The 23,553-nt window shown below is 45.9% G+C and overlaps 1 protein-coding gene across 1 annotated transcript in view; it reads right to left on the reverse strand.

Annotated features, from left to right (window-relative positions):
• Positions 1-9,157: 9,157 nt before the first annotated feature.
• Positions 9,158-23,553, reverse strand: part of LOC130474749 (kyphoscoliosis peptidase-like) — a 35,603-nt gene continuing 21,207 nt past the window's right edge. The window contains exons 9-14 of the mRNA XM_056846448.1: positions 22,581-22,663; positions 21,968-22,076; positions 19,422-19,539; positions 14,797-14,985; positions 11,651-11,841; positions 9,158-10,062 (exon numbers count right to left, since the gene is read on the reverse strand). Of these exons, the coding sequence (XP_056702426.1) occupies positions 9,158-10,062; positions 11,651-11,841; positions 14,797-14,985; positions 19,422-19,539; positions 21,968-22,076; positions 22,581-22,663 (1,595 nt within the window). The remainder of the gene's footprint in view (positions 10,063-11,650; positions 11,842-14,796; positions 14,986-19,421; positions 19,540-21,967; positions 22,077-22,580; positions 22,664-23,553) is intronic.

The following is a 23,553-nucleotide window of genomic DNA, read 5'->3' on the forward strand; positions in this document are numbered from 1 at the left end:
GCTGACCTAGTTTGCTATCTCTGCCGCTACCATGGTTACTCACAACAGTTGCAAGTTACAAGCAACTGTTATTTACTACTTGCTATAAATAAAACGCAGCTCTGAGACCAGAGGTCTGTTTTCCTTGACACCGAGTCTTTGTCTTCACTCTCTCAATTCCCACATCTGGTGCCGCCGACGTGATTCGACGTGATTCACTGGGTCTCGCCTGCTTACCACGACTGGAAAAGGTTTACGCGTACTCTCAGCTCTTTGGCTCCCACGGCTCATCGGCCCCCTCGGCTTCGGCCCCCATTGGTAAGTATGGGTGAAACATTATCTTCAGAGCAGGTAAAGCATGCTGAAGAACTTTATCAATTGGTGAGACATAACGGGGACTCAGTGTCGACAGCAGACCTTAAGGATCTCCTACGGGAGATTGATTGTCAGTGTCCCTGGTATCCCCAGGAAGGCACTCTCAAACCAGGGGACTGGGAGCAGATAGGAAGGGACTTGAAGGGTGAGCCCCATGCACCAGTGCAATATATTCTTGCCTGGCAAAAGGTTTATAGAGCTGTCTGCGCTGGGACGCCAGCGGACAACATGCTCTTGAAACCTGCTATGGAGGTGACACCGCCCCCCTATCCGGCTCTCCTCCCTGCAGCCTCGTCTTTGGCTCCCTTATCTCCTTCTCCCGCTTGTCCACCGCCTCGATCAAAAGTGGCGTTGGCAGTCCAGGCAGCCCGCTGTAATGGGGACCTGGATCTTTCCGAAGAGTGGGAGGGAGATCCACCTGCGTAAATCTTTCTCTGCCTTGAAACAAAGTCCCAATGAGTCATATGCAAGTTTTGTAAATCGGCTTAAAAATGCCATCTCACTGTTTTCACTGCCAAAAGCCCAATCACTTTAGGAGTAAGTGCCGAGCCCCCGGTGGGGGAGCCTACCGAGGGAGTGGTGCTAACACTCCTAACTCTATGTTGCACAAGCACTTCAACAAACCCTCCCTGGTGAGGTTGCCCTTGTTTCCATGCGTGCTGAGGCTCCTCCTGGCACATACCTGGCCTTACATACCTGTGCAGCCCAGCAACAGGGGATCAATGTGCAACCGGACAAGGTTGTGGTCCAGGACAATTGTATTTGTTGTTTTGCAGTGTTGGAGCGCTCTTCCTTTGAATTTAAAGGAAGGTGCTTCCTGTGCACACCTTGTGCCGCTCCCGCCCTCGGGAGTGGACAAGGGGGATTTTTCTTCTGATTCCTTACAGATTGCCTTGGTCACCGAGAACATCTGGCACCAGAAGCCAATCCGTGAGTATAAGGTGCAAGGTAAAAAATTAAGAGGTCTTCTTGATACTGGAGCTAATGTTTCTGTGATCACCCCTAAGGATTGGGACCCCTCCTGGCCTCTAGAACGGTCAGCTGCTGTCTGGGGGGTGGGGGGTTCCACGCCGGCACAGCAAAGTGCTCGGCCTCTCCTTGTCACTACCACAACTGACCAGCAGGTGGGGTACGTGACTCCAATTGTCGTCCCACTTAAAGTCAATCTTTGGGGGCGAGACCTTTTGTCTCACTAGGAGGCTACTTTAGTCACTAATGACTAAGCCTCGTGCCCTTGCCTTGTCATGGCTTTCTACAGACTATGTGTGGATCGACCAATGGCTACTGCCTGGTGAAAAATTGGAAGCTTTGCAACGCCTAGTTGCAGGGTCATTTGGTTCCTTCCACTAGTCCCTACAATACTCCAGTGTTTGTCATCAACAAAGAAATCTGGCAAATGGCGTTTACTGCATGATTTGCGCGCCATCAATAAAATTATCAAACCTATGGGTGCCTTACAGTGTGGCTTGCCCAACCCGAACATGATCCCTCGTAATATGGCTATCATTGACCTTACAACCTCAGGATCAAAAATATTTTGCCTTTCAAACTCAACAGTCACATTGTCTATAAGTCCATTTTTGTGGACTTATTAGGTCACCTCACACTCCCAAAATATCCATAAGTGTCTGCAACGGCAATAGCATGCACCAGATGCTCAAAAATCACATCTCCAGGCCATTCCGGGAGAATCTCCAGGCCATTCCGGGAGATTCTCCAGGCCATTCCGGGAGACACCCCCATGTCCATATTCTGGTGAAAGTTATGAAGGTTATAATATGTACAAATAGTGTAGAGAAAATAATAATTTACAATGTAGTTCTTCAAAGGAAGGTGGGAACATGAGACTGCAGCTCATGGTACACGTGGTAAGATGAAATCTTAATAACAAAGTCAGTGAAAGAAATGGATTGTATAAATAATGTGAATGATTCTACAGTGGTAACTATGTTTAATTAGACTACATCTGCATCGAAGCAATTAACTGCAGAAGTTTCCCACCAGCCATTAAAATGTATATATTTGAATGTTTATGCTGTCTTTGTGGGTGTGACACCCAGGGCACTTTGGCCTCTGGATCTGCATGCCATAAACCTTTCCCCCTCTTTTTCTCTCCTGCTCTCTGTTTCTCTGCTACACACTTCACTCAGTGTGCCTAAACAGCACACAAACACGTTCACATTCTTAAAGTTGCAACAATTCTATGCCAGCCAGCTCGCTGTACTCCCCTCCCGTTGCTACGGCAAAGACCTTCAGTAGCATCTCCTGACCAAAGAATTAGTTGTTTAAAAGGTTCTATTGTTCCTTGGAAATAACTTTCTGTGCTTAAGTCAACTGCAGTTCTAACACTTTTTGTCCTTTTAGGGTCCCTTTGTATGGGCCCATTTTATTTTTGCGTTTTGCAATTCTATACTAAAATTAATGGAAATTATAAAAAAAATCTCAACATTTTTTTCTTTTGCTTAGTCCTTTTTTTTTACTTTTTCAACTACTTCTGAAAATTTGTCTTTTCCCTCATGATGCAGTCAATCCCATCTCTGATAGTTTGTATGTGTGTAATGTCATTTCTCAGGTGGAAGGAAGCTACGTGTCTCCTTCCTGTGATGACAATCTCCTGAGTCTGTTCATTGCTTTGCGCAATCACGTGGCAAAGTGCACTGAATTGCTGTTTGTTGCTCATATTCGCAGTCGTCAGCCCTTTCCTGGCATCATCTCTGAAGGAAATGCCCGGGCTGACTCCCTTGTTTCCTATGCAGCTCTCTCCCCCATTGAGAGCCATGCCATGCATCACCAAAACGCCAATGCCTTGGCAAAACAATTTCACTTGCCCCTTGCAGAAGCCTCTGCCATCATTCGGCAATGTCCTCAGTGTTCTGGACAGGCTTCCTTTCCTTCCACTGGTGTCAACCCTCGAGGTTTTGGAGCCAATCAATTGTGGCAAATGGATGTTACTCAGTTTTCTTCATTTGCTCCCTGGAAATGTCTCCATGTGGTTGTGGACACCTATTCTGGTTACCTGTTTGCTACTCCCCAAAAAGGTGAGAAAGTTAAGCACGTTTGCGCCCATTTAATTCGTGCCTTTTCGGTTATGGGTGTTCCCTCTGCTCTGAAAACAGGACAATGGCCCTGCCTATTGATCCTCCGCCTTTGCTGCCTTTTGTGCCCGGTGGCAAGTACGCCATACCTTTGGCATCCCATATAATTCCACGGGCCAAGCCATCGTGGAACGTGCCAATGGCACTCTCAAAAGAATGCTTGACAAATTGAAACAACAAGGGGGAGTTGGCCTCTCCCTCTTGGACAGAGAGGGCCTACTAGCTCAGGCTCTCTTTACCCTCAACCATCTTAACCTTCTCTCTTTTAACTCAAAATTTGTTACTAGGACTCAGCGGCATTTCCAGGCCGACAAGCCGCTGCCACAGCCCCTGGTGCGCTACCGCCGTCTCCCCGACCCCCTTTGGCACGGGCCGGTGCCTCTCATCACGTGGGGCCGGGGCTACGCCGCAGTCCAAACATCTACTGGACCGTTGTGGGTGCCTGCACGGTGTGTTCGCCCTTATCTTCATGGCGTGGCAGCAGGATCTCCCCAACCTGAGTCCTCCAGCCAACCTGATTCCCCCCGACCCGAGTCCTCCGGCCAACCTGATTCCTCACTTCCGCCTTCAGTTGGTGGACCCTGAGCCCATGGCCGAGAGGCGTCGTGGTCGTCGCAGATCGAGCCCTCCAGTAACTTGGGGGGCCATCAAACGCTTGTCTGAGCAAGCTCAACTGGAGTTGGCTAAGCAGCACCTGCCCATGACCCCAAAGAACTTTCTGGCTGCTGTGTTTGCCCAGCTGACTGTGAACTCAGTTATGATCGTCTTATGTTTATGCCTCCTGAGCTCTGGGGTGCAGGGGGTCAAGCATGAGTCCTCTACTCCGAACTTATGGGTTCGTCATGCTTCTTACATGTTTGCTTTTCATGGCAAGAATGTTTCTCTGATTTATGAGCCTCCTCTCTCTGCCTCTGCTATGTCCTTTTTGCCTACTCCCTTTAACTCTCCTGAACTGGTTCTGTCTGAACTACAACATTTGAACCACTCCATGCTGTTTGCCTCCACCACTGACCCTCACTGGAACAGTACTCCTTTCCAAAGGTTTCGCTTTCATCGCTACCTACCTGGGTTGTGCTTCTGATGTTATGCTAGCAATCCTCTGTTTTCCCACTGGACTTATACGACTGCTGCTGATCAGATGTGGGGAAATAATGCAGCCAATTATACTGCTTGTTCTGACCGTTTTTACCTTTGGGGTACCTTTAACTCTTCTTTCCAACCCAATCTCCATCTCATGAACACTACCACACAACAGTTGTATCACCGTTTCCCGATGTTTTCCCCAAATGCTTCCCTGCTCACATCCGGTAGCATTTGTGGCAATTGGCTCATCCGCGATCCCAACCTTTGGTTCTTTTGGGGGTCAGGGTGGGCTACCAACTGTCATCCTGGGAAATATCAGTGTGCAGCTCTTGGGTATCTTACCTTGCCAGTCCAAGTCCTGGATGCTTCTGGGACACCTTTAGCCAATCACAAAGTGAGGCGTGCCGCAGCGGCCCCCCTTGGCCCCGGGTGTTCAGATGAGGTTATTGTGGACGCCCAACTCAGTGGGGGAAGCGACTGGGGTCGCGCCATAGGGGCTGGTCTTACTGGGATTTTGACTCTGGGGAGCTACCCAGGGATCATTGCCCAGGAGAACCGCCGTTCCATCTTAGGCCTCACTTGTAGGTTAGAAATGACTGTTAATGCTACAAGCCGCTTAATTCATGATTTACAGCAAGAGATTTCTGAATTGCATCAAATCACCTTACAGCATCGCTTTGCCTTAGATTTTCTCCTGGCTCGTCAAGGTGGGTTTTGTAAAATTGTTGGTCAGGCAGGTTGCAAAGTCACATTCCATGACCTCAACAAAACCATTGAGGACGAGCTGGAGAAATTGCGTCATATGCTCACTAACAATGTTATTACTTCCGGAGCTCCTGGTCTTTTTGATTGGTTGACCAGCTGGCTACCTGACTTTGGGTGGCTGCGAGCAACTTTTTTAGCGTTACTTGGAATCATTGCTGGTTTTATTGCATTGGGGTGCTTTGTCCAATGTCTGCCGAGCCTTTACAATATGTGTGCTTTCTCTAAGGAGCATGTGCAACGTCACTTTCTGTATTATGCATATCATCAGCTTAAAACGAAAAAGGGGGAAGTGTAGGGTTGTGGCCCTCTGGCGACGCTGGCAGACCACCGCTATGACCACTAGGCCGTGTTTAGCGAGTTGGCACACTGCCGCTATACCATGCACGGCCTTGGTGGGGCAGTCAGGTGATGGCTGGCAGGCCACGTCACTGAGGCTGCCCCTCCTCCGTAGAGGGGGGGGTAGAACAATAGACAAAGGCTTCTAGTTCCTGCACCATATATGCTCGGCTGACCTAGTTTGCTATCTCTGCCGCTACCATGGTTACTCACAACAGTTGCAAGTTACAAGCAACTGTTATTTACTACTTGCTATAAATAAAACGCAGCTCTGAGACCAGAGGTCTGTTTTCCTTGACACCGAGTCTTTGTCTTCACTCTCTCAATTCCCACACAGCACCATCCAGCTCTGGCATTGGTGTCAAGAAACGCCCCATGTCTGCAAACCCCAAGACAGAATTAAGATTCTTCACAAGGGGTCCACCTGTCCTGAACACAGAAACAAAACAAGTCTATTCAAATCCATTCGTCACTTGCTCAAACCAAGCTGAGCCTTTCTGCCTTTGTTCTGAGATTCTCAAGGTCAGTGCTAGTGACCACCAGTCATTAGGCCCCAGAGGACATAAGAACATAAGAAAAGCCTTGCTGGATCAGACCAAGGCCCATCAAGTCCAGCAGTCTGCTCACACAGTGGCCAACCAGGTGCCTCCAGGAAGACCACAAACAAGACCACTGCAGCAGCACCATCCTGCCTGTGTTCCACAGCACCCAAGACAATAGGCCTGCTCCTCTGATCCAGGAGAGAATAGGTATGCATCATGACTAGTATCCATTTTGACTAGTAGCCATGGATAGCCCTCTCCTCCATGTACATGTCCACTCCCCTCTTAAATCCTTCCAAGTAGGCAGCCATCACCACATCCTGGGGCAGAGAGATCCACAATTTAACTATGCATTGTGTGAAAAATACTTTCTTTTATCTTCTTTGAATCTCTCACCCTCCAGGTTCAGCAGAGTTCCCGATCATTCCTCCTGGTAATGAGGGCAGAGTGTAGAAATCACCTTATGCAGCTATAAAGATTCTACAGGTGTCTTGTTTAGTTGCTGGTTGCTTAAAAGGGAAAAAAAAGGGCTGACATCCAAAAGATTATTTTTGTATCATCAAGAGTTAGAGCAGAGGAGTCATTCGCTCTCTGGCATGGTGAAACATAGGGAACTTTGTGGCTGTCCAGTGTTTCACAAGCCAAACTTTTGAAAGATTGTTCAGTGCAGATCTCTCTAATGTTGCTGGGGATAATTCTCACGCTAAAGAACCTGGGACCTTCTGCATGCCAAGCAGATGCTCGGCCCCTGAGCCACAGCCCTACCTGTTGCAGTATACAGACTTGAAGAGAATTTCTGCACGTGATTCCAATCTTTCCTGACAGTGCAACTTTGGGGCCTAACGCACTCAGTATATACTACGTTTTAAAAAATGTGTTATCCAGGTTAGATTGCACCTCAGACCTCCCATTTCGGCTTGGAAATGCTTTGGAAGCGCCAAACATGTTTTTCCCCAAAATGCCTATACCACGATGTATTTCGTTATGTCGTTTCAAAACCGGCAATCCAAGGGGTGCGTTCAGTTACATATGCTATTCAGTTCTCCTCCCCTCTTTTTGCAACACCCAATGAAAAGCCTTTCTCCTCCCATCCCACCTTCCCCCTCCCCTCCTGTTTGCATCCACCAATCATTATTGTTACTTATTCCCTCCCTCCAAGTGCTTGTGGTCTTACAAAGGAACACGGGAACATTGGAACATTAGACCAATCATTTTTATTTGTGCAGGGTCCCAATCAAACATTTTCCTCATATGGAATGTCCTTGAAGTGGATTTTGTAAACAGTTTGTGGGTTTGAGGGGGAAGGAATGAAGAGGAGGGCGAGGGCTAGAAAAGTAGCAAAATTGCTGAGAGCGGCAGATGGGGGAGGGGGAGCAGCAGGAGGAGGAAGGAAGAGAGACTGAGGGATAGAGAGAGCGCCCGCGCGCACACACACACACACACACACACACACAAATCAGGGCTCTCTTGTCGGCACAAAGTTTCTCCCCGCCTGTTCCTCCCTTTCTCTGCCTCCCTGCTCTCAAAAAAATTTTTTTAATGTGCTCGTCCCAATGAAAAAATGCAAGATCGTTGGACCAACGCCCGAAAAGACGGCAGCTCTGTGATTAGCACTGTGCAAAGAACGGCTCATTTTGGGTTTTTTTTTGGGGGGGGGAATGCCTGTATAGGTTGTGATTAGGGTTTCCCTGCCATCCAAATGAGGCAATTCTTAATGGCGTACAGCGCTCCTTCGGATCAATGATATTGCACATACGTGAAAAAAAAGGGGAGGGGAGGCAGGGAAGCATCAGTGACGTAGACATGACGCAGTGCTCCCCCACACTCCTCCTTGCGATATGACGATAAACCGTCTTGGGAGCAGTCTTAACAGGCACGGTGCAATCGGAAATGAAGAATACGCATCCAAAACACACTCACCGAGCACAATGATAATATGCTGTAAATTGTTGGTGCGATAAGCCCCTTTGTCACATTAGCTAATACATACACCCAACAGTAGCATTCATTGTGGCTGCATTCTTCAAATACTGTAATATTATTATCAAATCTACATTATTATGACAGAAGAAGAGTTGGTTTTTATATGCCAACTTTCTCTACCACTTAAGGGAGACTCAAATTGGCTTACAATCACCTTCCCTTCCCCTCCCCACAACAGACACCCTGTGAGGTAGGTGGGGCTGAGAGAGCTGTGACTAGCCCAAGGTTACCCAGTTGGCTTTGTGTGTAGGAGTGGGGAAACAAATCCATCAGATTAGCCTCCACCACTCATGTGGAGGAGTGGGGAATCTAACCCGGTTCTCCAGATCAGAATCCACTGCTCCAAACTACCACTCTTAAGCACTACACCACGCTGGCTCTCACAGGTGGGGTATATGTGAAGAAGGGCTTGTATACTGCAAAGGTCACACTACACCCTCTACCTGAACCTTGTCAGTGAAGGCTGGAGGACCAGTGTCGGGGAGGTTTGGGGCCTTTGCATTGGATTCCCAAACACAGCCCTTCACTTTACCTCATAAAATGGAATAGCCGCTGACTTGCAGAGGAAATAGTAAGGGGTTTCACTGTCAAATGTGGGGACACCATGGTTTCTGCTCTAGGGAATTCCAACCACTGAAAATCAAGCCCCCATCAATCTATGTGACAACACCCAATTCTGTCTCATAAAAACATAAGAAAGGCCCTGGTGGATCAGACCAAGGTCCATCAAGTCGAGCAGTCTGTTCACACAGTGGCCAACCAGGTACCTCCAGGAAGCCCACAAACAAGACGACTGCAGTAGCACCGTCCTGCCTGTGTCTCTTGGTCACACTATGTGATTGAATGTTGGGAACTGGGGGGTATCCATAATGAGACAGGAATCATGAATGTTTTATTAACAGAGCACCTGAGGGTTGGATTGGCGATCCATAGAGTACAAGTCAAAAATCTTGATTGAAGAGACTGTCCACCTAATTAATGGCTTCTCGATGATCTGAGCTAATGAGTCTCCACTTTGTACTCCAACAAAGACCAGAGGGAATCGTCAGCATCTTTGGATATTGTGACAGTCACGTTTTTCCCGCCTGAGGTGTTAAAGGCTCCCTCCCAGAAACCAGCTTCACTCAGAATCAAAGGGAGAGATTTTTCACCACATTTGACTCTTGCTTGGAATACACCTGGCAGCTTGAGCTTAAACTGCACCTGGCAGTTGGCTGGCAGGACACCTGCGAGAGGTGCCACTAACTCATAGCCGTCCTCCCAGTTCGTAAAACTCTGTGGGAAAACCGGCCACACCACACTCTTATTCGGACAGGAGAGGAGGTAGCAGAGGGCACACTTGTGGCTACCCGGATCAAACGTCTTCTTGGCCCAGATGAGAAGAGCAAAGTGCCCCGCGTGGGGCAGGTAAATCTTTAACTCGGCCTGGTTTCCTCTGCAGGTTTTCCAGATGTGATGCTTCATCATGTCCTCGGGTATCCTGCTGTTATCGGCCTCGAGCGTGGCAAAGAAATCCAGATCTTCAGTCAGCGTGAAAGTGATGGTGCACCGCCCGTCATCTGTGTGGATAACAGGACCGGGAGGCAAGGCCTTCAGGACCCCTGCCTGCTCCGTGAGCCAACTAGGTCCCACCGGCTGGATGAGGCCTTTGGGCAAACAGATGCTCTTGTCCACAGAGCTGCACTTCAGTGAGTACTCTAATACCAGACTGTAGCTCTCTTTCGTGTCTTTGAAGTGTTTGGCATAGATCTGCAGACAGTGAGTCCCTGTCTGCTGGGGATACACCTCTAGCTTCATCTCATTCCTCTGGAGTGTCATTAAGCAATTCTCCCTCACCTTGTTTAATTCAAACACGAACCGTACTGGAGAGCGAGTCTCAATGACGATGGTTGCTTTGCCATTTTCTGTGAAACGACAAAAACAATTGTACAAAATTATTCCATGCACGGACTTTGTGGATGGCACGATGGGATATTATGTCATATGGGGACTCTCAAAGTAGACCAGACAGTTCTGGCGCCCTACACTTGCATGTACACGCATCATTTCAGACAAAGATGTTGAGCGAGTAGTCTCTGGACATACTCACAGACTGAAAACCCCACTGAATTAACATGAAGAAAGAAGCGTGCTCTTCAAGCTATCCAACTTAACAGTCCTATTTTCCTCCTGCTGCTCACAGGAGAGAGTGCAGACAAAAGAGGGTGGGACGCAGGGTTGGAGTTCCCTCCATCCCTCAGCAGTCACCTGGCCACCCTAGCTGGCAAGCACACTAACCCTCCTCTTCTCTCTCTGAGCCCTATTCCTTCCAACAACAAGAGTTATGGTTCACCATGTCCTCATCCGCTGCCTCCCTTTCCCCTTTTAACTCAACCAAAGGCCTGGTTTTAATGATTAGCAAGGGCCTGGCTTTCTGCTTTCACATGAGCCATTGGGGTGTTCCTCTCTGAAGCTTCCCGAAGACCTCCGTCTTAAACTACCAACACCCTGGGATCTGGCCCAATCACAGCTACGGACAGCTGGTGTCCACTCCGATACTGGTCGACCTATCTCCCCTTCCCTCCTTTGTCTGCTGACAAGGACCATTTTGTTTTGATACTGCTAGGGTTGCCAACTTCCAGGTACAAGAGACAAAAATAACCCTGTGCCAAACGCAAAGAGGGTGATCAAATCAACAGCACGGTGGCCAAACTATATCCCCAAACAACACAAATTAGTATTGCATATTAATACACATTCAAGAGTTTACAAATCAACTTTCACAATATCACAAAAATTTTATAATGAATTTCCCACAAGTAAGAATGCAGGTAAGTATAACATTTCAGGTATTGTTCTATAACTAAAAATACAAGCAACTATGTAAATTCTTCATTATAATTTTTTTTTGTAATATTGTGAAAATTGATATGTTGACTCCTGAATGTGTATTAATATGCAATACTAATTTGTGTTGTTTTGGGATATAGTTTGGCCATCGTGCTGTTGATTTGATTACCACCTCCAGGTACTAGCTGGATGTCTCCTGCTATTACTACTGACCTCCAGCCGATAGAGATCAGCTTACCTGGAGAAAATGGCCGCTTTGGCAACTGGAATCTATGGCACTGAAGCCCCTCCCCTCCCCAAACCCCACCCTCCTCAGGCTCTTCCACCAAAAACCTCCCACCAGGAAGAGAGACCTTGCAACCTTAGACACTGCCCAGCTCCAGGCCCCACCTGCCACCATCTAGCTGGGTGTTGGGCAAGTTGCTACCACCCATTCTTCTCCTTCCAACACGAAGTGCCAGGCAAGTCCTTAAGGGACCAATCCCATCTGGTGTAGGCATCAGCTCTTCTCCCCTCCCGCAGTAGCCACCCGTTGGGGGGGAAGGGTGACACCAGCGACCCCCGACACTATCCCTTAAACAATGTGGACGTGGTCCCTTTTATATTGCCACTGCATTAATACAAAGAAAGAGGGGGTGACAAAAAGCTTCTTGTTGTCTTTACCTGTTTGAATGACTGTCGTTGCTGGGGTTGCTGCCACCAGCCCCTCTGTATAAAATTCAGATCTACTCCGCATATTGCGTTCAAACTGCTGCAGAGTCAGGCTTGGTTTCAGAAGCTGCCACTCGTGGTCTTTTGGGAAGTGATCGGCGATAAAGAGAGCAGGATGGGTCAGGAAGTAAAAGTCTTTATACCTGAAACAAGGGGGAAGTAATCTCAACCAGAGCAAAAATCTATCCCAGGTTCCCATGCCTCCCCTCCTCCATTCTGCCCCCACAGCAATGCTGTCAGCTAGCTTATGCTCAGTGACTGGCCCAAGGCCACCCAATCAGCTTCATGGTTCAAATGGGGATTTGAACACGGGTCTCTTAGACACTAGTCCAACTCTCAACCCAACTATGCTACTCTGAAATATTGAAGCGTATCACGTTTAGGAAACGAACTCTGGGGACAAGGAGACAAAACTTCCTGCAGTGGAGTATGAAATTCTTATTGTCTAAAAGCATATCCTTGTTCCAGTTCTTTGCAATGCTTCGCTTTGGGGCTTGTAGTAAATCTGTAATCAGCAAGCCAGGCGTGTTTCATTCCCAGCTATTAATCCTGGGAGTAACAGAACTCAAAAACAAAAGAATGGAGCAATAAAGTGTGGCAGTGAAACCATCTAAAGCGAACGGAACTATAAATCCAAGAGGCGGCAGACTTTGTAACAAGCTGCTATGAGATGGTTATATTTTATTTCATTTTGGAGATTAATTACATTTTTATCCGACCTTCCCTCCAAGCAGCTCAGGCTGACAAAGTCCTGCCCCTTTCCATTTTATCATCATGACAACCATGTGAAGTAGGTTAAGGCTGAGGGCCAGACTACATGTTATGATTTTTAATGCATTGCGCCTGGGTTGCCCCAGCAGTCCTTCATGAGGTGCGAGGGAACTTGTTTCCCAGGGGTATGGAGCCAAGATTCAGATTGGAACTGCGGAGCAGAGAGAGACGGGGCTGTTTCAGGTGAGGAAAACAACATGGGAGAGAAGGCTGAAGTCCCTTCTCCCCCCACCTTGCAGTCCCAATCTGAACTGGGACCCACATGCTTGGGAAACAAGTTCTTTTGCAACAAGATCCTCTGAAGATGCCTGCCACAGCTGCTGGCGAAACATCAGGAAAGAAAATACCAAGACCACGGTCACACAGCCCGGATAACCTACAAGAACCAATCCATCTACTTGGTTCCCGCTATGGCTTTATTGTACCGTGTATGGTTTTAGGGTGCCTTAGATTTTTAAATTATGTTATAGTTTTAAATTGTATACTGTGGTTGGTTTTAATTGTGTGAAACTGTTGTGAGCCGCTCTGAGCCCAACCTGGCTGGGAAAAAGCAGCATAAAAGTCTAATAAACAACAACAACAGATCTGTTCCACAAGATTCAAGAAATCAAAGGGAAATTTAAAACACGATTAGGCATGCTGAAAGATCAACACAGAAATACATTAACTGAACAGGACAAAATAAAGAAAAGATGGGAACGATACACTGAAGAACTATACAGAAGAGATGAAAGGATGACATATTCCTTCAAAGAAGAAACTTTTGAAGAACCTACAGTTTTAGAAAATGAAGTGAAAGAAACCCTGAAAGCAATTGGGAGAAACAAATAACCAGGAGCAGATGGGATATCAATAGAGCCATTCCAACCCATAGAAACAGAGCCCATCAAAATCTTTAAAAGAATATGTCCACAAATGTGGAAAACAACACAATGGCCCACAGACTGGAACTGCTCAATTTACATTTCAGTTCTGAAAAAAGGAGATGTCAAAGACTGCAGCAGCTATGGGACCATTGCATTAACTTCTCACGCAAGTAAAGTGATACTCAAAACCTTACAACAAAGACTGTTACCATATATGGAATGAGAAATGCCAGATGCTCAAGCTGGATTCAAAAAGGAAGAGGCACTAGAAGTCATATTGCAAATTTACATTGGTTACTGGAGTATATGAGAGAATTTCAGAAGAAGTCAGTTTAGGTTTCATATATTACAGCTTTTGACTGTGTGGATCATGAAAAGCTATGTTTGGTTTTAAAAGAAACTGGTATTCTACAATATCTGATTGTTTTGATGCGCAACCTGTACTCTGGACAGGAGGCTGTTAGGACAGAATATGAAAAACGGAATGGTTTCTGATTGGCAAAGATGTCAATCTGTATGCAAAACATAAGAAAGGTGGATTAGATTTAGATGAAGGTGCAGTGAAAAATGGTGGAAGGAATATTCTGAGATATGCAGCTGAAGACTTGAAACAATTACTGACGAAGGTTAAAGCAAAAGTGCCAAAGCAAGATTCTAGCTGAACATCTGAAAAGTCCTTGGAAAGACGACTGCACCATGGAATTAAAAACAACATATTTATTACAGCTACAGAAATCATTAACACACGCAATGGCCGCAGCGGCCGGCTAAAGGAAAGGAGCAGGAACAGAGATAAAACACGGAGCATAACGCCCTTTACTTAAAGGGCTAAAGCTCCCACATAATTAAGTATTGTGAGCCAAACAGGTCAATACATTACACATCAAGAAGACAGAAGTAATGACTACTGGGGAATTACACACAGCTGCTATATTGAAGGCACCTAGATTTTATTGCTATTGTTATTTTATTGTAACTTGGCTGTTTTAAATTGTTTTAAATGGTTGTAAGCTGCTCTGACCTGGATGGCCCAGGCTAGCCTGATCTCGTCAGATCTCAGAAGCTATGCAGGGTCAGCCCTGGTTAGTATTTGGATGGAAGGCCACCAAGGAATACCAGGGTTGCTGTGCAGAGGAAGGCACTGGCAAACCACCTCTGTTAGTCTCTTGCCATGAAAACCCCAAAAGGGGTCGCCATAAGTCGGCTGCGACTTGACGGCACTTCACACACACACAAGCCGCTCTGAGCCAGACCTAGTTTGGAAGTTGAATAAACGAAAACTAAATTTACAGTTGAATTTCTGCTGGTTCTGTTTACAGAGATCAGTGCTGCTGCTTATAGTGCCACCCACTCTGGTCCCAGTAAAGGGACAAACAGGAAAACCCTGAAGGGAATTGCATCCTCTTTGTGGCCCATACTGCGTCAGGTCTTCCTACTGCACCACAATGTTCTTGGCCTTACCTGAAAGTGAACTTGGCGCAAGAGTCGTCCACAATCCCACTTCCCCACGTGCTGTCCAAAAGGTGCCACCTTCCATGGAGGAAAACAGCATTCCAGGCATGATCTGTTTTCCGCCCAAAGACTTGTCCTAGTTTATATCCATGCCCTTTGGAGTAGCCAGACACTTCCTTGCATTGGATCCCTGCAACACTGAGGGGAAAAATTGTTAGAAATTAGGCCCATGGATCATTAAGAACATAAGAAAGGCCCTGCTGGATCAGACCAAGGCCCATCAAGTCCAGCAGTCTGTTCACACAGCGGCCAACCAGGTGGCTCTAGGAAGCCACTAACAAGACGAGTGCAGCAGCACCATCCTGCCTGTGTTCCACCGCACCCAAAATAATAGGCATGCTCCTCTGGTACTAGAGATAATAGGTATGCAGCATGACTAATATCCATTCTAACTAACAGCCATGAATACCCCTCTCCTCCACTCACCTCTTAAAGCCCTCCAAGCTGGCAGCCATCACCACATCCTGGGGCAGGGAGTTCCACAATTTAACTATGCGTTGTGTGAAAAAATACTTCCTTTTATCTGTTTTGAATCTCTCACCCCCCAGCTTTAGCAGATGACCCCGTGTTCTAGTATTATGGGAGAGGGAGAAAAACTTCTCCCTGTCCACTCTCTGCAAACCATGCATAATTTTATAGACCTCTATCATGTCTCCCCTCAGCCGCCTTCTTTCCAAGCTAAACAGCTCTAAGCGTCTTAACCGCTCCCCATAGGACAGTTGCTCTAGTCCCCTAATCATTTTGGTTGCTCTTTTCTGCACCTTCTCAAGCCCTGTAATATCCTTTTTTACGTGTGGTGACCAGAACTGTACACAGTATTCCAAGTGTGGTCTCACCATAGATTTGTACAAGGGCAGTATGATATCAGCAGTTTTATTTTCTATTCCTCGTCTAATTATGGCCAGCATGGAATTTGCCTTTTTTACAGCAGCCACACACTGGGTTGACATCTTCATTGAGCTATCCACTACCACCCCAAGATCCCTTTCTTGGTCTGTTGCTGCTAGCACAGATCCCATCAGTGTATATGTGAAGTTGGGAATTTTTGTCCCAATATGCATCACTTTACACTTACTCACATTGAATCTCATTTGCCATTTTAATGCCCATTCTTCCAGTATGCAGAGATTTTTCTGGAGCTCTTCACAGTCCGATTTTGTTTTAACCACCCTAAATAATTTGGGGTCATCTGCAAACTTGGCTACTTTACTGTTTAACCCCAACTCCAGGTCATTGATGAACAGGTTGAAAAGCACCGGTCCCTACACAGATCCCTGAGGCACCCCACTGCTCACATCCCGCCATTGGGAGAACTGACCATTGATTCCTACTCTCTGCTTCCTATTTTTCAGCCAGCTCTCAATCCATAAGAGGACTTGTCCTCTTATCCCGTGACTATGAAGTTTGCTTAGCAGTCTTTGGTGGGGGACTTTGTCAGAAGCTTTTTGGAAATCCAAATACACAATATCCACAGGCTCATTCCTGTCCACATGCTTATTGACGCTTTCAAAAAACTCTTAACAGGTTAGTAAGACAGGACCTACCCTTACAGAAGCCATGTTGGGTTTTGCCCAGCAGACCTTGCCCTTCTATATGCTTGACAATTCTATCTTTAATAATGCTTTCCATTAACAAACGTTAAGCTACCTGGCCTGTAATTTCCTGGGTCCCCCCTGGAGCCTATTTTCTAAATGGGTGTTACATTGGCCATTCTCCAGTCCTCTGGTACAGAGGCTGATCGAAGGGACATATTACATATCTTTGTTAGAAGTTCAGCAATTTCCCATTTGAGTTCTTGAAGAACTCTAGGATGAATACCGTCTGGTCCCTGTGACTTGTAAGTTTGCAGTTGGTTTAGACGTTCTAGGACTCCCTGCCTTGTTACCACTATTTGCCTCAGTTCCTCATTTTCCCCTCTCCACTTGATTATGGTTATGCAAGGAGTCAGAAATAGCACACAAATAACCAGACAGAGTCTTTCCTGTTTCAAGAATCAAAATCTTTACTTATCTAAAGGAAAGGTAACGGGGATGAAAATAATAAATCCTTTCTACAGATCTAGTTTCCTATTAGCTTGCTATAAATCCTCTAGCAGGTATCTAAGGCTTAATCCTATCGCTCCATCTCTGCTCCTTAGAGCAGAGATGTTCCATCTTTTCAAAGTAAAATCCAAACGGCAAGTGAGTAGAAAACTACTCCTAAACTTTTCCTCTCTTAACACAGGAAGAGGGCAATAGAACACAGTTGTATCTACATGACTTGAGCCATGTTACCAATGGTGATTAGGTGACCAATTAACTAAAGACACGTGTTACATCATCACACTGCATCTGTACAAACAGTCAATACAAACAATTTAACCCTTTGCTGTCTGACAGAAACGAAACTCGCTATCTAATTCCCAACAAAAATAGTATTCAGAAAGATATCAGTACACAAAGCTGCCTTATACCCAATCAGACCACCAGTCTCATCACTTCCTTTCTAAAACTGTTGGTTCTTGCAAAGTCTCTTCTTTGATTTCTTCTTTGAAGGAATCTATTCACTGGAGATGACAGGGACTGAGCCTGGGACCTTCCACCTGCCAAGTAGCTTCCCTATCACTAAGCCATGGTCCCTTTCTTGACGCCACAGCTGCAGTTAATAGAACCATCCCCTTTATTTGTCTCCAGAGAAGGATGTCAAGATTACACCATGTGAGAACCGGTATTGGTACAGGGAGGAGCATTAGTCAGCTTGGGGGGAAAACCAATTCCAGTTCTTATGCAGCAAAAGAATGGACTAAAACATGCACAAGCAATTCAGGGTCAAAGAAGACTAACCCAGGGGGCAGTGGGGAAAGCAGCCTTTCCTTTGGTGGGAGGCAGGCGTCAGTGCTGGGCATTCTTCTCTGCCTATCTCCGTGACTCCAAGAGCCAAAATAAATCTTGCAAAATACAAAAATATTTGCAACTCTGCTTAATATGCATATTTGGGCAATAATGAATAAGAACCATAGAATTCCGGGGGTGGGGTGGGGTTTGCCACAGGATTCAGCTCACTGAGCGGGCCTCGCTGCATGACACATGTTCTCGGACCATGTCCCCAGGTTGTGTGGAGAGTCATGTTCTTCAGTTCCACATTTCTTAGGCACCTGTGGATCTAATTCAGATTAGGATTGCACGGCACAGAAAAAGAGAGAGAGGACCTTGGCCTTCTAGCCCTGGGCTGTTTTCCCAACTTAAAATGGCCCCCAGGGTGGCGATAATTACCCCATTGTGGAAACGTAATATGTAGCTTATCAGTACACATGCAGTCCCCAGTGGGGTCTGTCAAGACAAAAGAACCATTTTGATTTTTGCTACCTCTATGATCTCCATTTTGTGATCCTGGGAATCAGTATTCAGTAGTTTTCCACATAGGTCTTGCTCATTTCGTTCTCATAACACCAGCTGTAGCTTGTTCCATCAACAGGCCTGGCTATCAAGGTCACCTGAATGAGAACAACTGTGTGAAGACGGGAGGGGGGAGATCTCTCGTCTCCTCTGAGAGCCTTATTCTGGTTCAGACCGGTTTACACCAGCTAGAGACTTCTCCCAAATGTCCATCTGGATTGGGAGTTGAGGGTCACCTGTCCTAGGTTCACTTTTCCATAAGATTGACTATGCCTTACAGTAGCTAAGCTTCCTTCATGCTGTGATGTCGGCGTGTTACTCTGTCACTTTGAAGAACATCTTTTGCTTATCATGTAACAACGTAGTAAGTATTATGTAGCCAGCTAGATTTATTATTTTATTATTGCCATTTGCCTAATGACTATGTAATTTGTATTTTAACCCTTTTCTTTGACTTTCCTATTCATAAAGCTTTTTAAGCTACATCATTGAGTTCACTGGTCTAACCCAGAGCTGTTCAGTCACTCTACCGGTACCAAGACAGGGTCTCTGTCTTCATAGGGTCATTAGTAACCCCCAGGCCATTTGTGGTTGGGAAAACTATGCAGGGAGGGCAGTCTACTCTCTCCATGGTCCTGATCTGAATTGGTCCCATGTCCACTGGGGAAGCACACCCATCCAAATGCACCTCCATCCAATCAAGGGACATTCCTGGGGAAAATGTGATGGGTAGTTAGGCCCAGGATGGGTGGATGGCCCAGGCTAGCCTGATCTCGTCAGATCTCAGAAGCTAAGCAGGGTCAGCCCTGGTTAGTATTTGGATGGGAGACCACCAAGGAATACCAAGGTTGCTGTGCAGAGGAAGGCACTGGCAAACCACCTGTTAGTCTCTTGCCATGAAAACCCCCCAAAAGGGGTCGCCATAAATCGGCTGTGACTTGACTGCACTTTACACACACACACACACACACACACGTGCACACGTGCACACACACACACACACACACACACAGTTAGGCCCTCAGGCACAGACTTCTGATTTCTTTGGTTAAGCAGAAAGCATCCCCAGCTTTCCCTAAGAGTGAATCACCATTACATCTGAATGTATCTCAGAAGTATGAATGACCTAAAACTGGCACAACAATAATATATTTGATTAGGTGTTTCTAGGTTTGCTCAATGAGGAGCGCTGCAAGTTACCTGCACATTTGTTCAAAGAGCTTGGAGTAGCCAGCACAGACACCCTTTCCTGACCGAAGGACGTCCATTGGCTCACAAAATCTCTCAGCTTCGTTACGATAGGCTTTCACGTCATATTCTGGAGGAATAAAAAACTATTGCCAGATATCATCCTGGAGAAAATAATCAGTCAGAGGCTGCAACAGCCCCCTACGGGTTGAATGACTTTGAGTGATTAATCATTTTTCTAGGCACACGTGCTGAGGGGAAAGGGGTCTTTTTAAAAATTGAAACCGACCTTAGGGATTCGATGTTCACCGACGGTATCTGGTCTTTGATTAAGGCTGTGCTTTGGAAGGCAATAAGCAACATGGTAAATTATTGGCATTACTGAGCCCGGCTTTGGCCGGGAGAAAGGGCGAGATATAAATCTAAAATTAAAATAAATTAATAAATAATTTAGTGGGGACAATAGCTTTTCTCCCCCATTGAACATCCTCAAAGTATCACTTGTATTAAGGGGCCTTCTCCTAAACGGAATCTGTTATCTGTTCATAAAATGACGATTTTCATCGCTTACCATCTATTTAGTGCTAAGATTAGCCTAGAACAAGAGTCCCTAAGCTTGATAAGCCCGTGAGTACTTTTGGAGTTTTGAGAAGGGGTAGTAGGAGCCCCGTGGCGCAGAGTGGTAAGCTGCAGTACTGCAGTCAAAAGCTCTGCTCACAACCTGAGTTCGATCCCGACGGAAGTCGGTTTCAGGTATCTGGTTCAAGGTCGACTCAGCCTTCCATCCTTCCAAGGTCGGTAAAATGAGTACCCAGCTTGCTGGGGGTAAAGGGAAGACGACTGGGGAAAGGCACTGGCAAACCACCCCGCAAACAAAGTCTGCCTTGGAAACATCGGGATGTGACATCACCCCATGGGTCAGGAATGACCCGGTGCTTGGACAGGGGACCTTTACCTTTTGGTGGATGTCACCTCAAAATTTCCAGACTACAGAAGTCAGTTTCCCTAGAGGAAATGGCTGCTTGGAAGGCGAACTCTAGGGTATTATACCCCTCTGAAGTCCCTCCCCTCCCAAGTCTTGCCTGCCGCAGGCTCCATCCCCATAGCTCCAGGAATTTCCCAACCAGGAGCTGGCAGCCTTAAGAGGTAACTGTACTCCCAAGCCAAGCATTCTTCTGTGATGGGGCATCTGAATGGGAATTCCCTGCAGGCCGTCGTGATATATCCTGGGGCTTTCTATACATTTCCTGCTCTGATGAGATGGAGAAAATTTAGGATTGGGTATTTGCTCTGGGGAAGAAGTGTTTTGGGAAAAAGAAAGTGGGTGCCAGGTAATACCTCAGGAATCACTGGCCTAGATTATATGTAGAAAACAATAAAGGCATGGCCCAGTCACTTTAATCTTCAAAAGTAACAACATACTTTGTCAGTGCATGAAAGCCAGCATGGTGTAGTGGTTAAGAGCAGCAGACTCTAATCTGGAGAACTGGGTCTGATTCCCCACTCCTCCACATGAAGCCTGCTGGGTGACCTTGAGCTAGTCACAGTTCTCTCCGAACTCTCTCAGCCCAGCTACCTCACAGGGTGTCAGTTGTAGGAGGGGGGAGGGAAGGTGATTGTAAGCTGCTTTGAGACTTCTTACAGTAGAGAAAAGCGGGGTATAAAAACCTGCTCTTCTTCTTCTGTGTACATGTTGCATGAGCTTGCTTTGCCCTTCACCAATGTATGCTGATATAGTAGCAGAATTCATGGATATAGCTGGGGGTTTCCTTGTGTTGCTCTTTAGTAAAAGTCCACACTAGTGCATGGGTTACACTAGGAACATGGGGGAACTCTTATTTTTCTCAGTGAGCTTCATGGCTAAAGTGATTTTTGAATGTGAGTCTCCCACAGTTAAACCCAGTTCACTAGCCACTGATCTATGGTTATAGCCCAGAGACTTGTGTGGGAATGGGGTTCCAATGACAGGCTATGGAAGGAGAAGAAGCCTATGAACTCATCTTCCATAGCTAGCCATAGCAGCCCCGTATGTGCCTAGGATTCTGGATCTCTGCCAGAAGTCTCACGTTAAGGATTGCAGTGCCAGTGGGTTTAGTAAGTCAGTGAGAAATCTGACTGGTTTAATTTACCAGTTGGAGTAGCTTCGTTCAGGCAAGGGGATATTTTGAGGTGACTTCGTTGTGTCCAACTCTGACTGTCTTGCAAATATACATTTCTGCTCTACAATGAAGCAAGAGCAGCCATCGCAACAGGCTTTCCTGCTGATGTTGTGGACGCTTGTTTTCCTTCTGTCAATAACTTTTCCCCCTTCTAGCAAAGCTCATATGCTTTTGACAGCTGCATGACAGGCAGAAGAACAAGTGGAGCACGCACATGCATACTATCCTTCAAGCACCAACGTAATATGACAGGAGAAAGTTTCAGCTGTTGAATGTCTTCATGAAGACTATCACAAAAATGGTGGAATCCATGGCATGGATCCAACCTTCTTCCTAGAAGCATTCACACTTTCCTCAGAGGTGTGGTAGGAAAGGAGTAGGATCCATCCCCATAGCTACCTATATGATGGCAAATCCATATCCAAATGGCTCGAAGTTTCTCCAGGTCACTGTGAGCTTCTTGCAGCAAGACACTCACTAGGTCTTCCACACTGCTTCTGACATTCACCTGGTTTGTAAGGAGCACATATGGAGGAAATATGAAGGCAGGCTTTCCACTCCTATCTTCTGCCACCATCCCTCCTTATTCTTATCCTCTTTTATTGGATAGTAAGAACCTCATCTTCAGAAACTGCTCACCTTGGTCCAAATTTACCAGATTTACCTTTTCTTAGAGCTAAACTTAACCTGATAGCAGGGGATCTGTGAAGAAAAGCTTCCCTTGACCCTGGTTTATTTCTTGAACATGTAATCAGAGCATTAAGTAAAGCAATGTTATCCCAGAATAATTTAGTGTGTAATTAAGAATGCTCTCCTTGCTATTCGTTTTGTGCCATCAGAACCAAGATCTCTTGGTTCATGATAGTTCCATGGTCTCTCTTGATGTGGACAGATTAAGATAGCATTTGTCAGTAACGTACCCTTGTGAAGTATCATTAAAAACACAAAGCTATGTGGAACATCTCAGTATTCCAATGACAGGCATACAGCGTGACAGTAAATTAAGGCTTACCTTTGCTGCATAGGCATCCAAGTTCTTAAAGTGTTGCAAGTCTATTGGCATCGATTTCAGACAGGATTTATCCCATGGATAAGCTAGGGAAAAAACCATGGAAAGTAATTCTAAAAGCAAAGCTAAACCAGTGGCTGGATCAATTTGGTTGCTTCCACATGGAAGTTTTGCTTCCATTTGGCATCGAAGCTGGAGCAAGTTTTATTTGGAGCATCAATGTGATCTTGCCCCTTAGTTGTCCACTTTCTGGCTCGTCGCTGCTTTGTGATCTTTCCCAAACCTGTGTCGATACAATTATTTTTTGAAAGATTGCACTCAGAACACCTTTGCACAATCCCAGTTTTTATCAGCACTATCTGCTTTAACCATTTTTCTAATCTCTATGTATTTTTAATTTGTATTTCTAATTCTCTATGTATTCTTAATACGTAGACATAAATAAATATAGTCTCCTAATAAATTTGACTTTAAACTGAAACAAAGAAAGAACACCTTTACACAACTTGTGGATGGGAAAGTTGGCGTCTTTGACGGTCTTGTCCACATTGGCACCATTTCCCTTGCTTCAATCCCTGTAGGCTGCTGTTGCCCCCACCATGCCACTGGGTGTCTTTATCAAGCTTTTTAAAGTTAATCATTGCTAGATTGCTATCCACAATTTCTGAACCCCCAACTTCCATTTTGTTTTTAAAAAGCAAGCCTCTAGCCCTTTTCATTCCAGAGATATAAAGTGCATGCCTTATATCTTTGCAACGAACAGGGCTAAATACTTTGTTTCAAAAAAAATTACTGCTGGGAATTCAGAGAAGGTAGTAGCATCTTTCATTTCCTGGACCACTCAAAACAGACATCTTACAGTGCAATCCTATGGTGAGTTACTCCCATCTAAGGCCATTGAAATCAATGGGCTTAGACTGGAGTAATTCTCTATAGGATTGAACAGCGTTGCAGATAAGTCACATTATCCATTCTG

This window comes from Euleptes europaea, chromosome 1 (assembly GCF_029931775.1).
Source record: "Euleptes europaea isolate rEulEur1 chromosome 1, rEulEur1.hap1, whole genome shotgun sequence".
NCBI classification, from domain to species: domain Eukaryota; kingdom Metazoa; phylum Chordata; class Lepidosauria; order Squamata; family Sphaerodactylidae; genus Euleptes; species Euleptes europaea.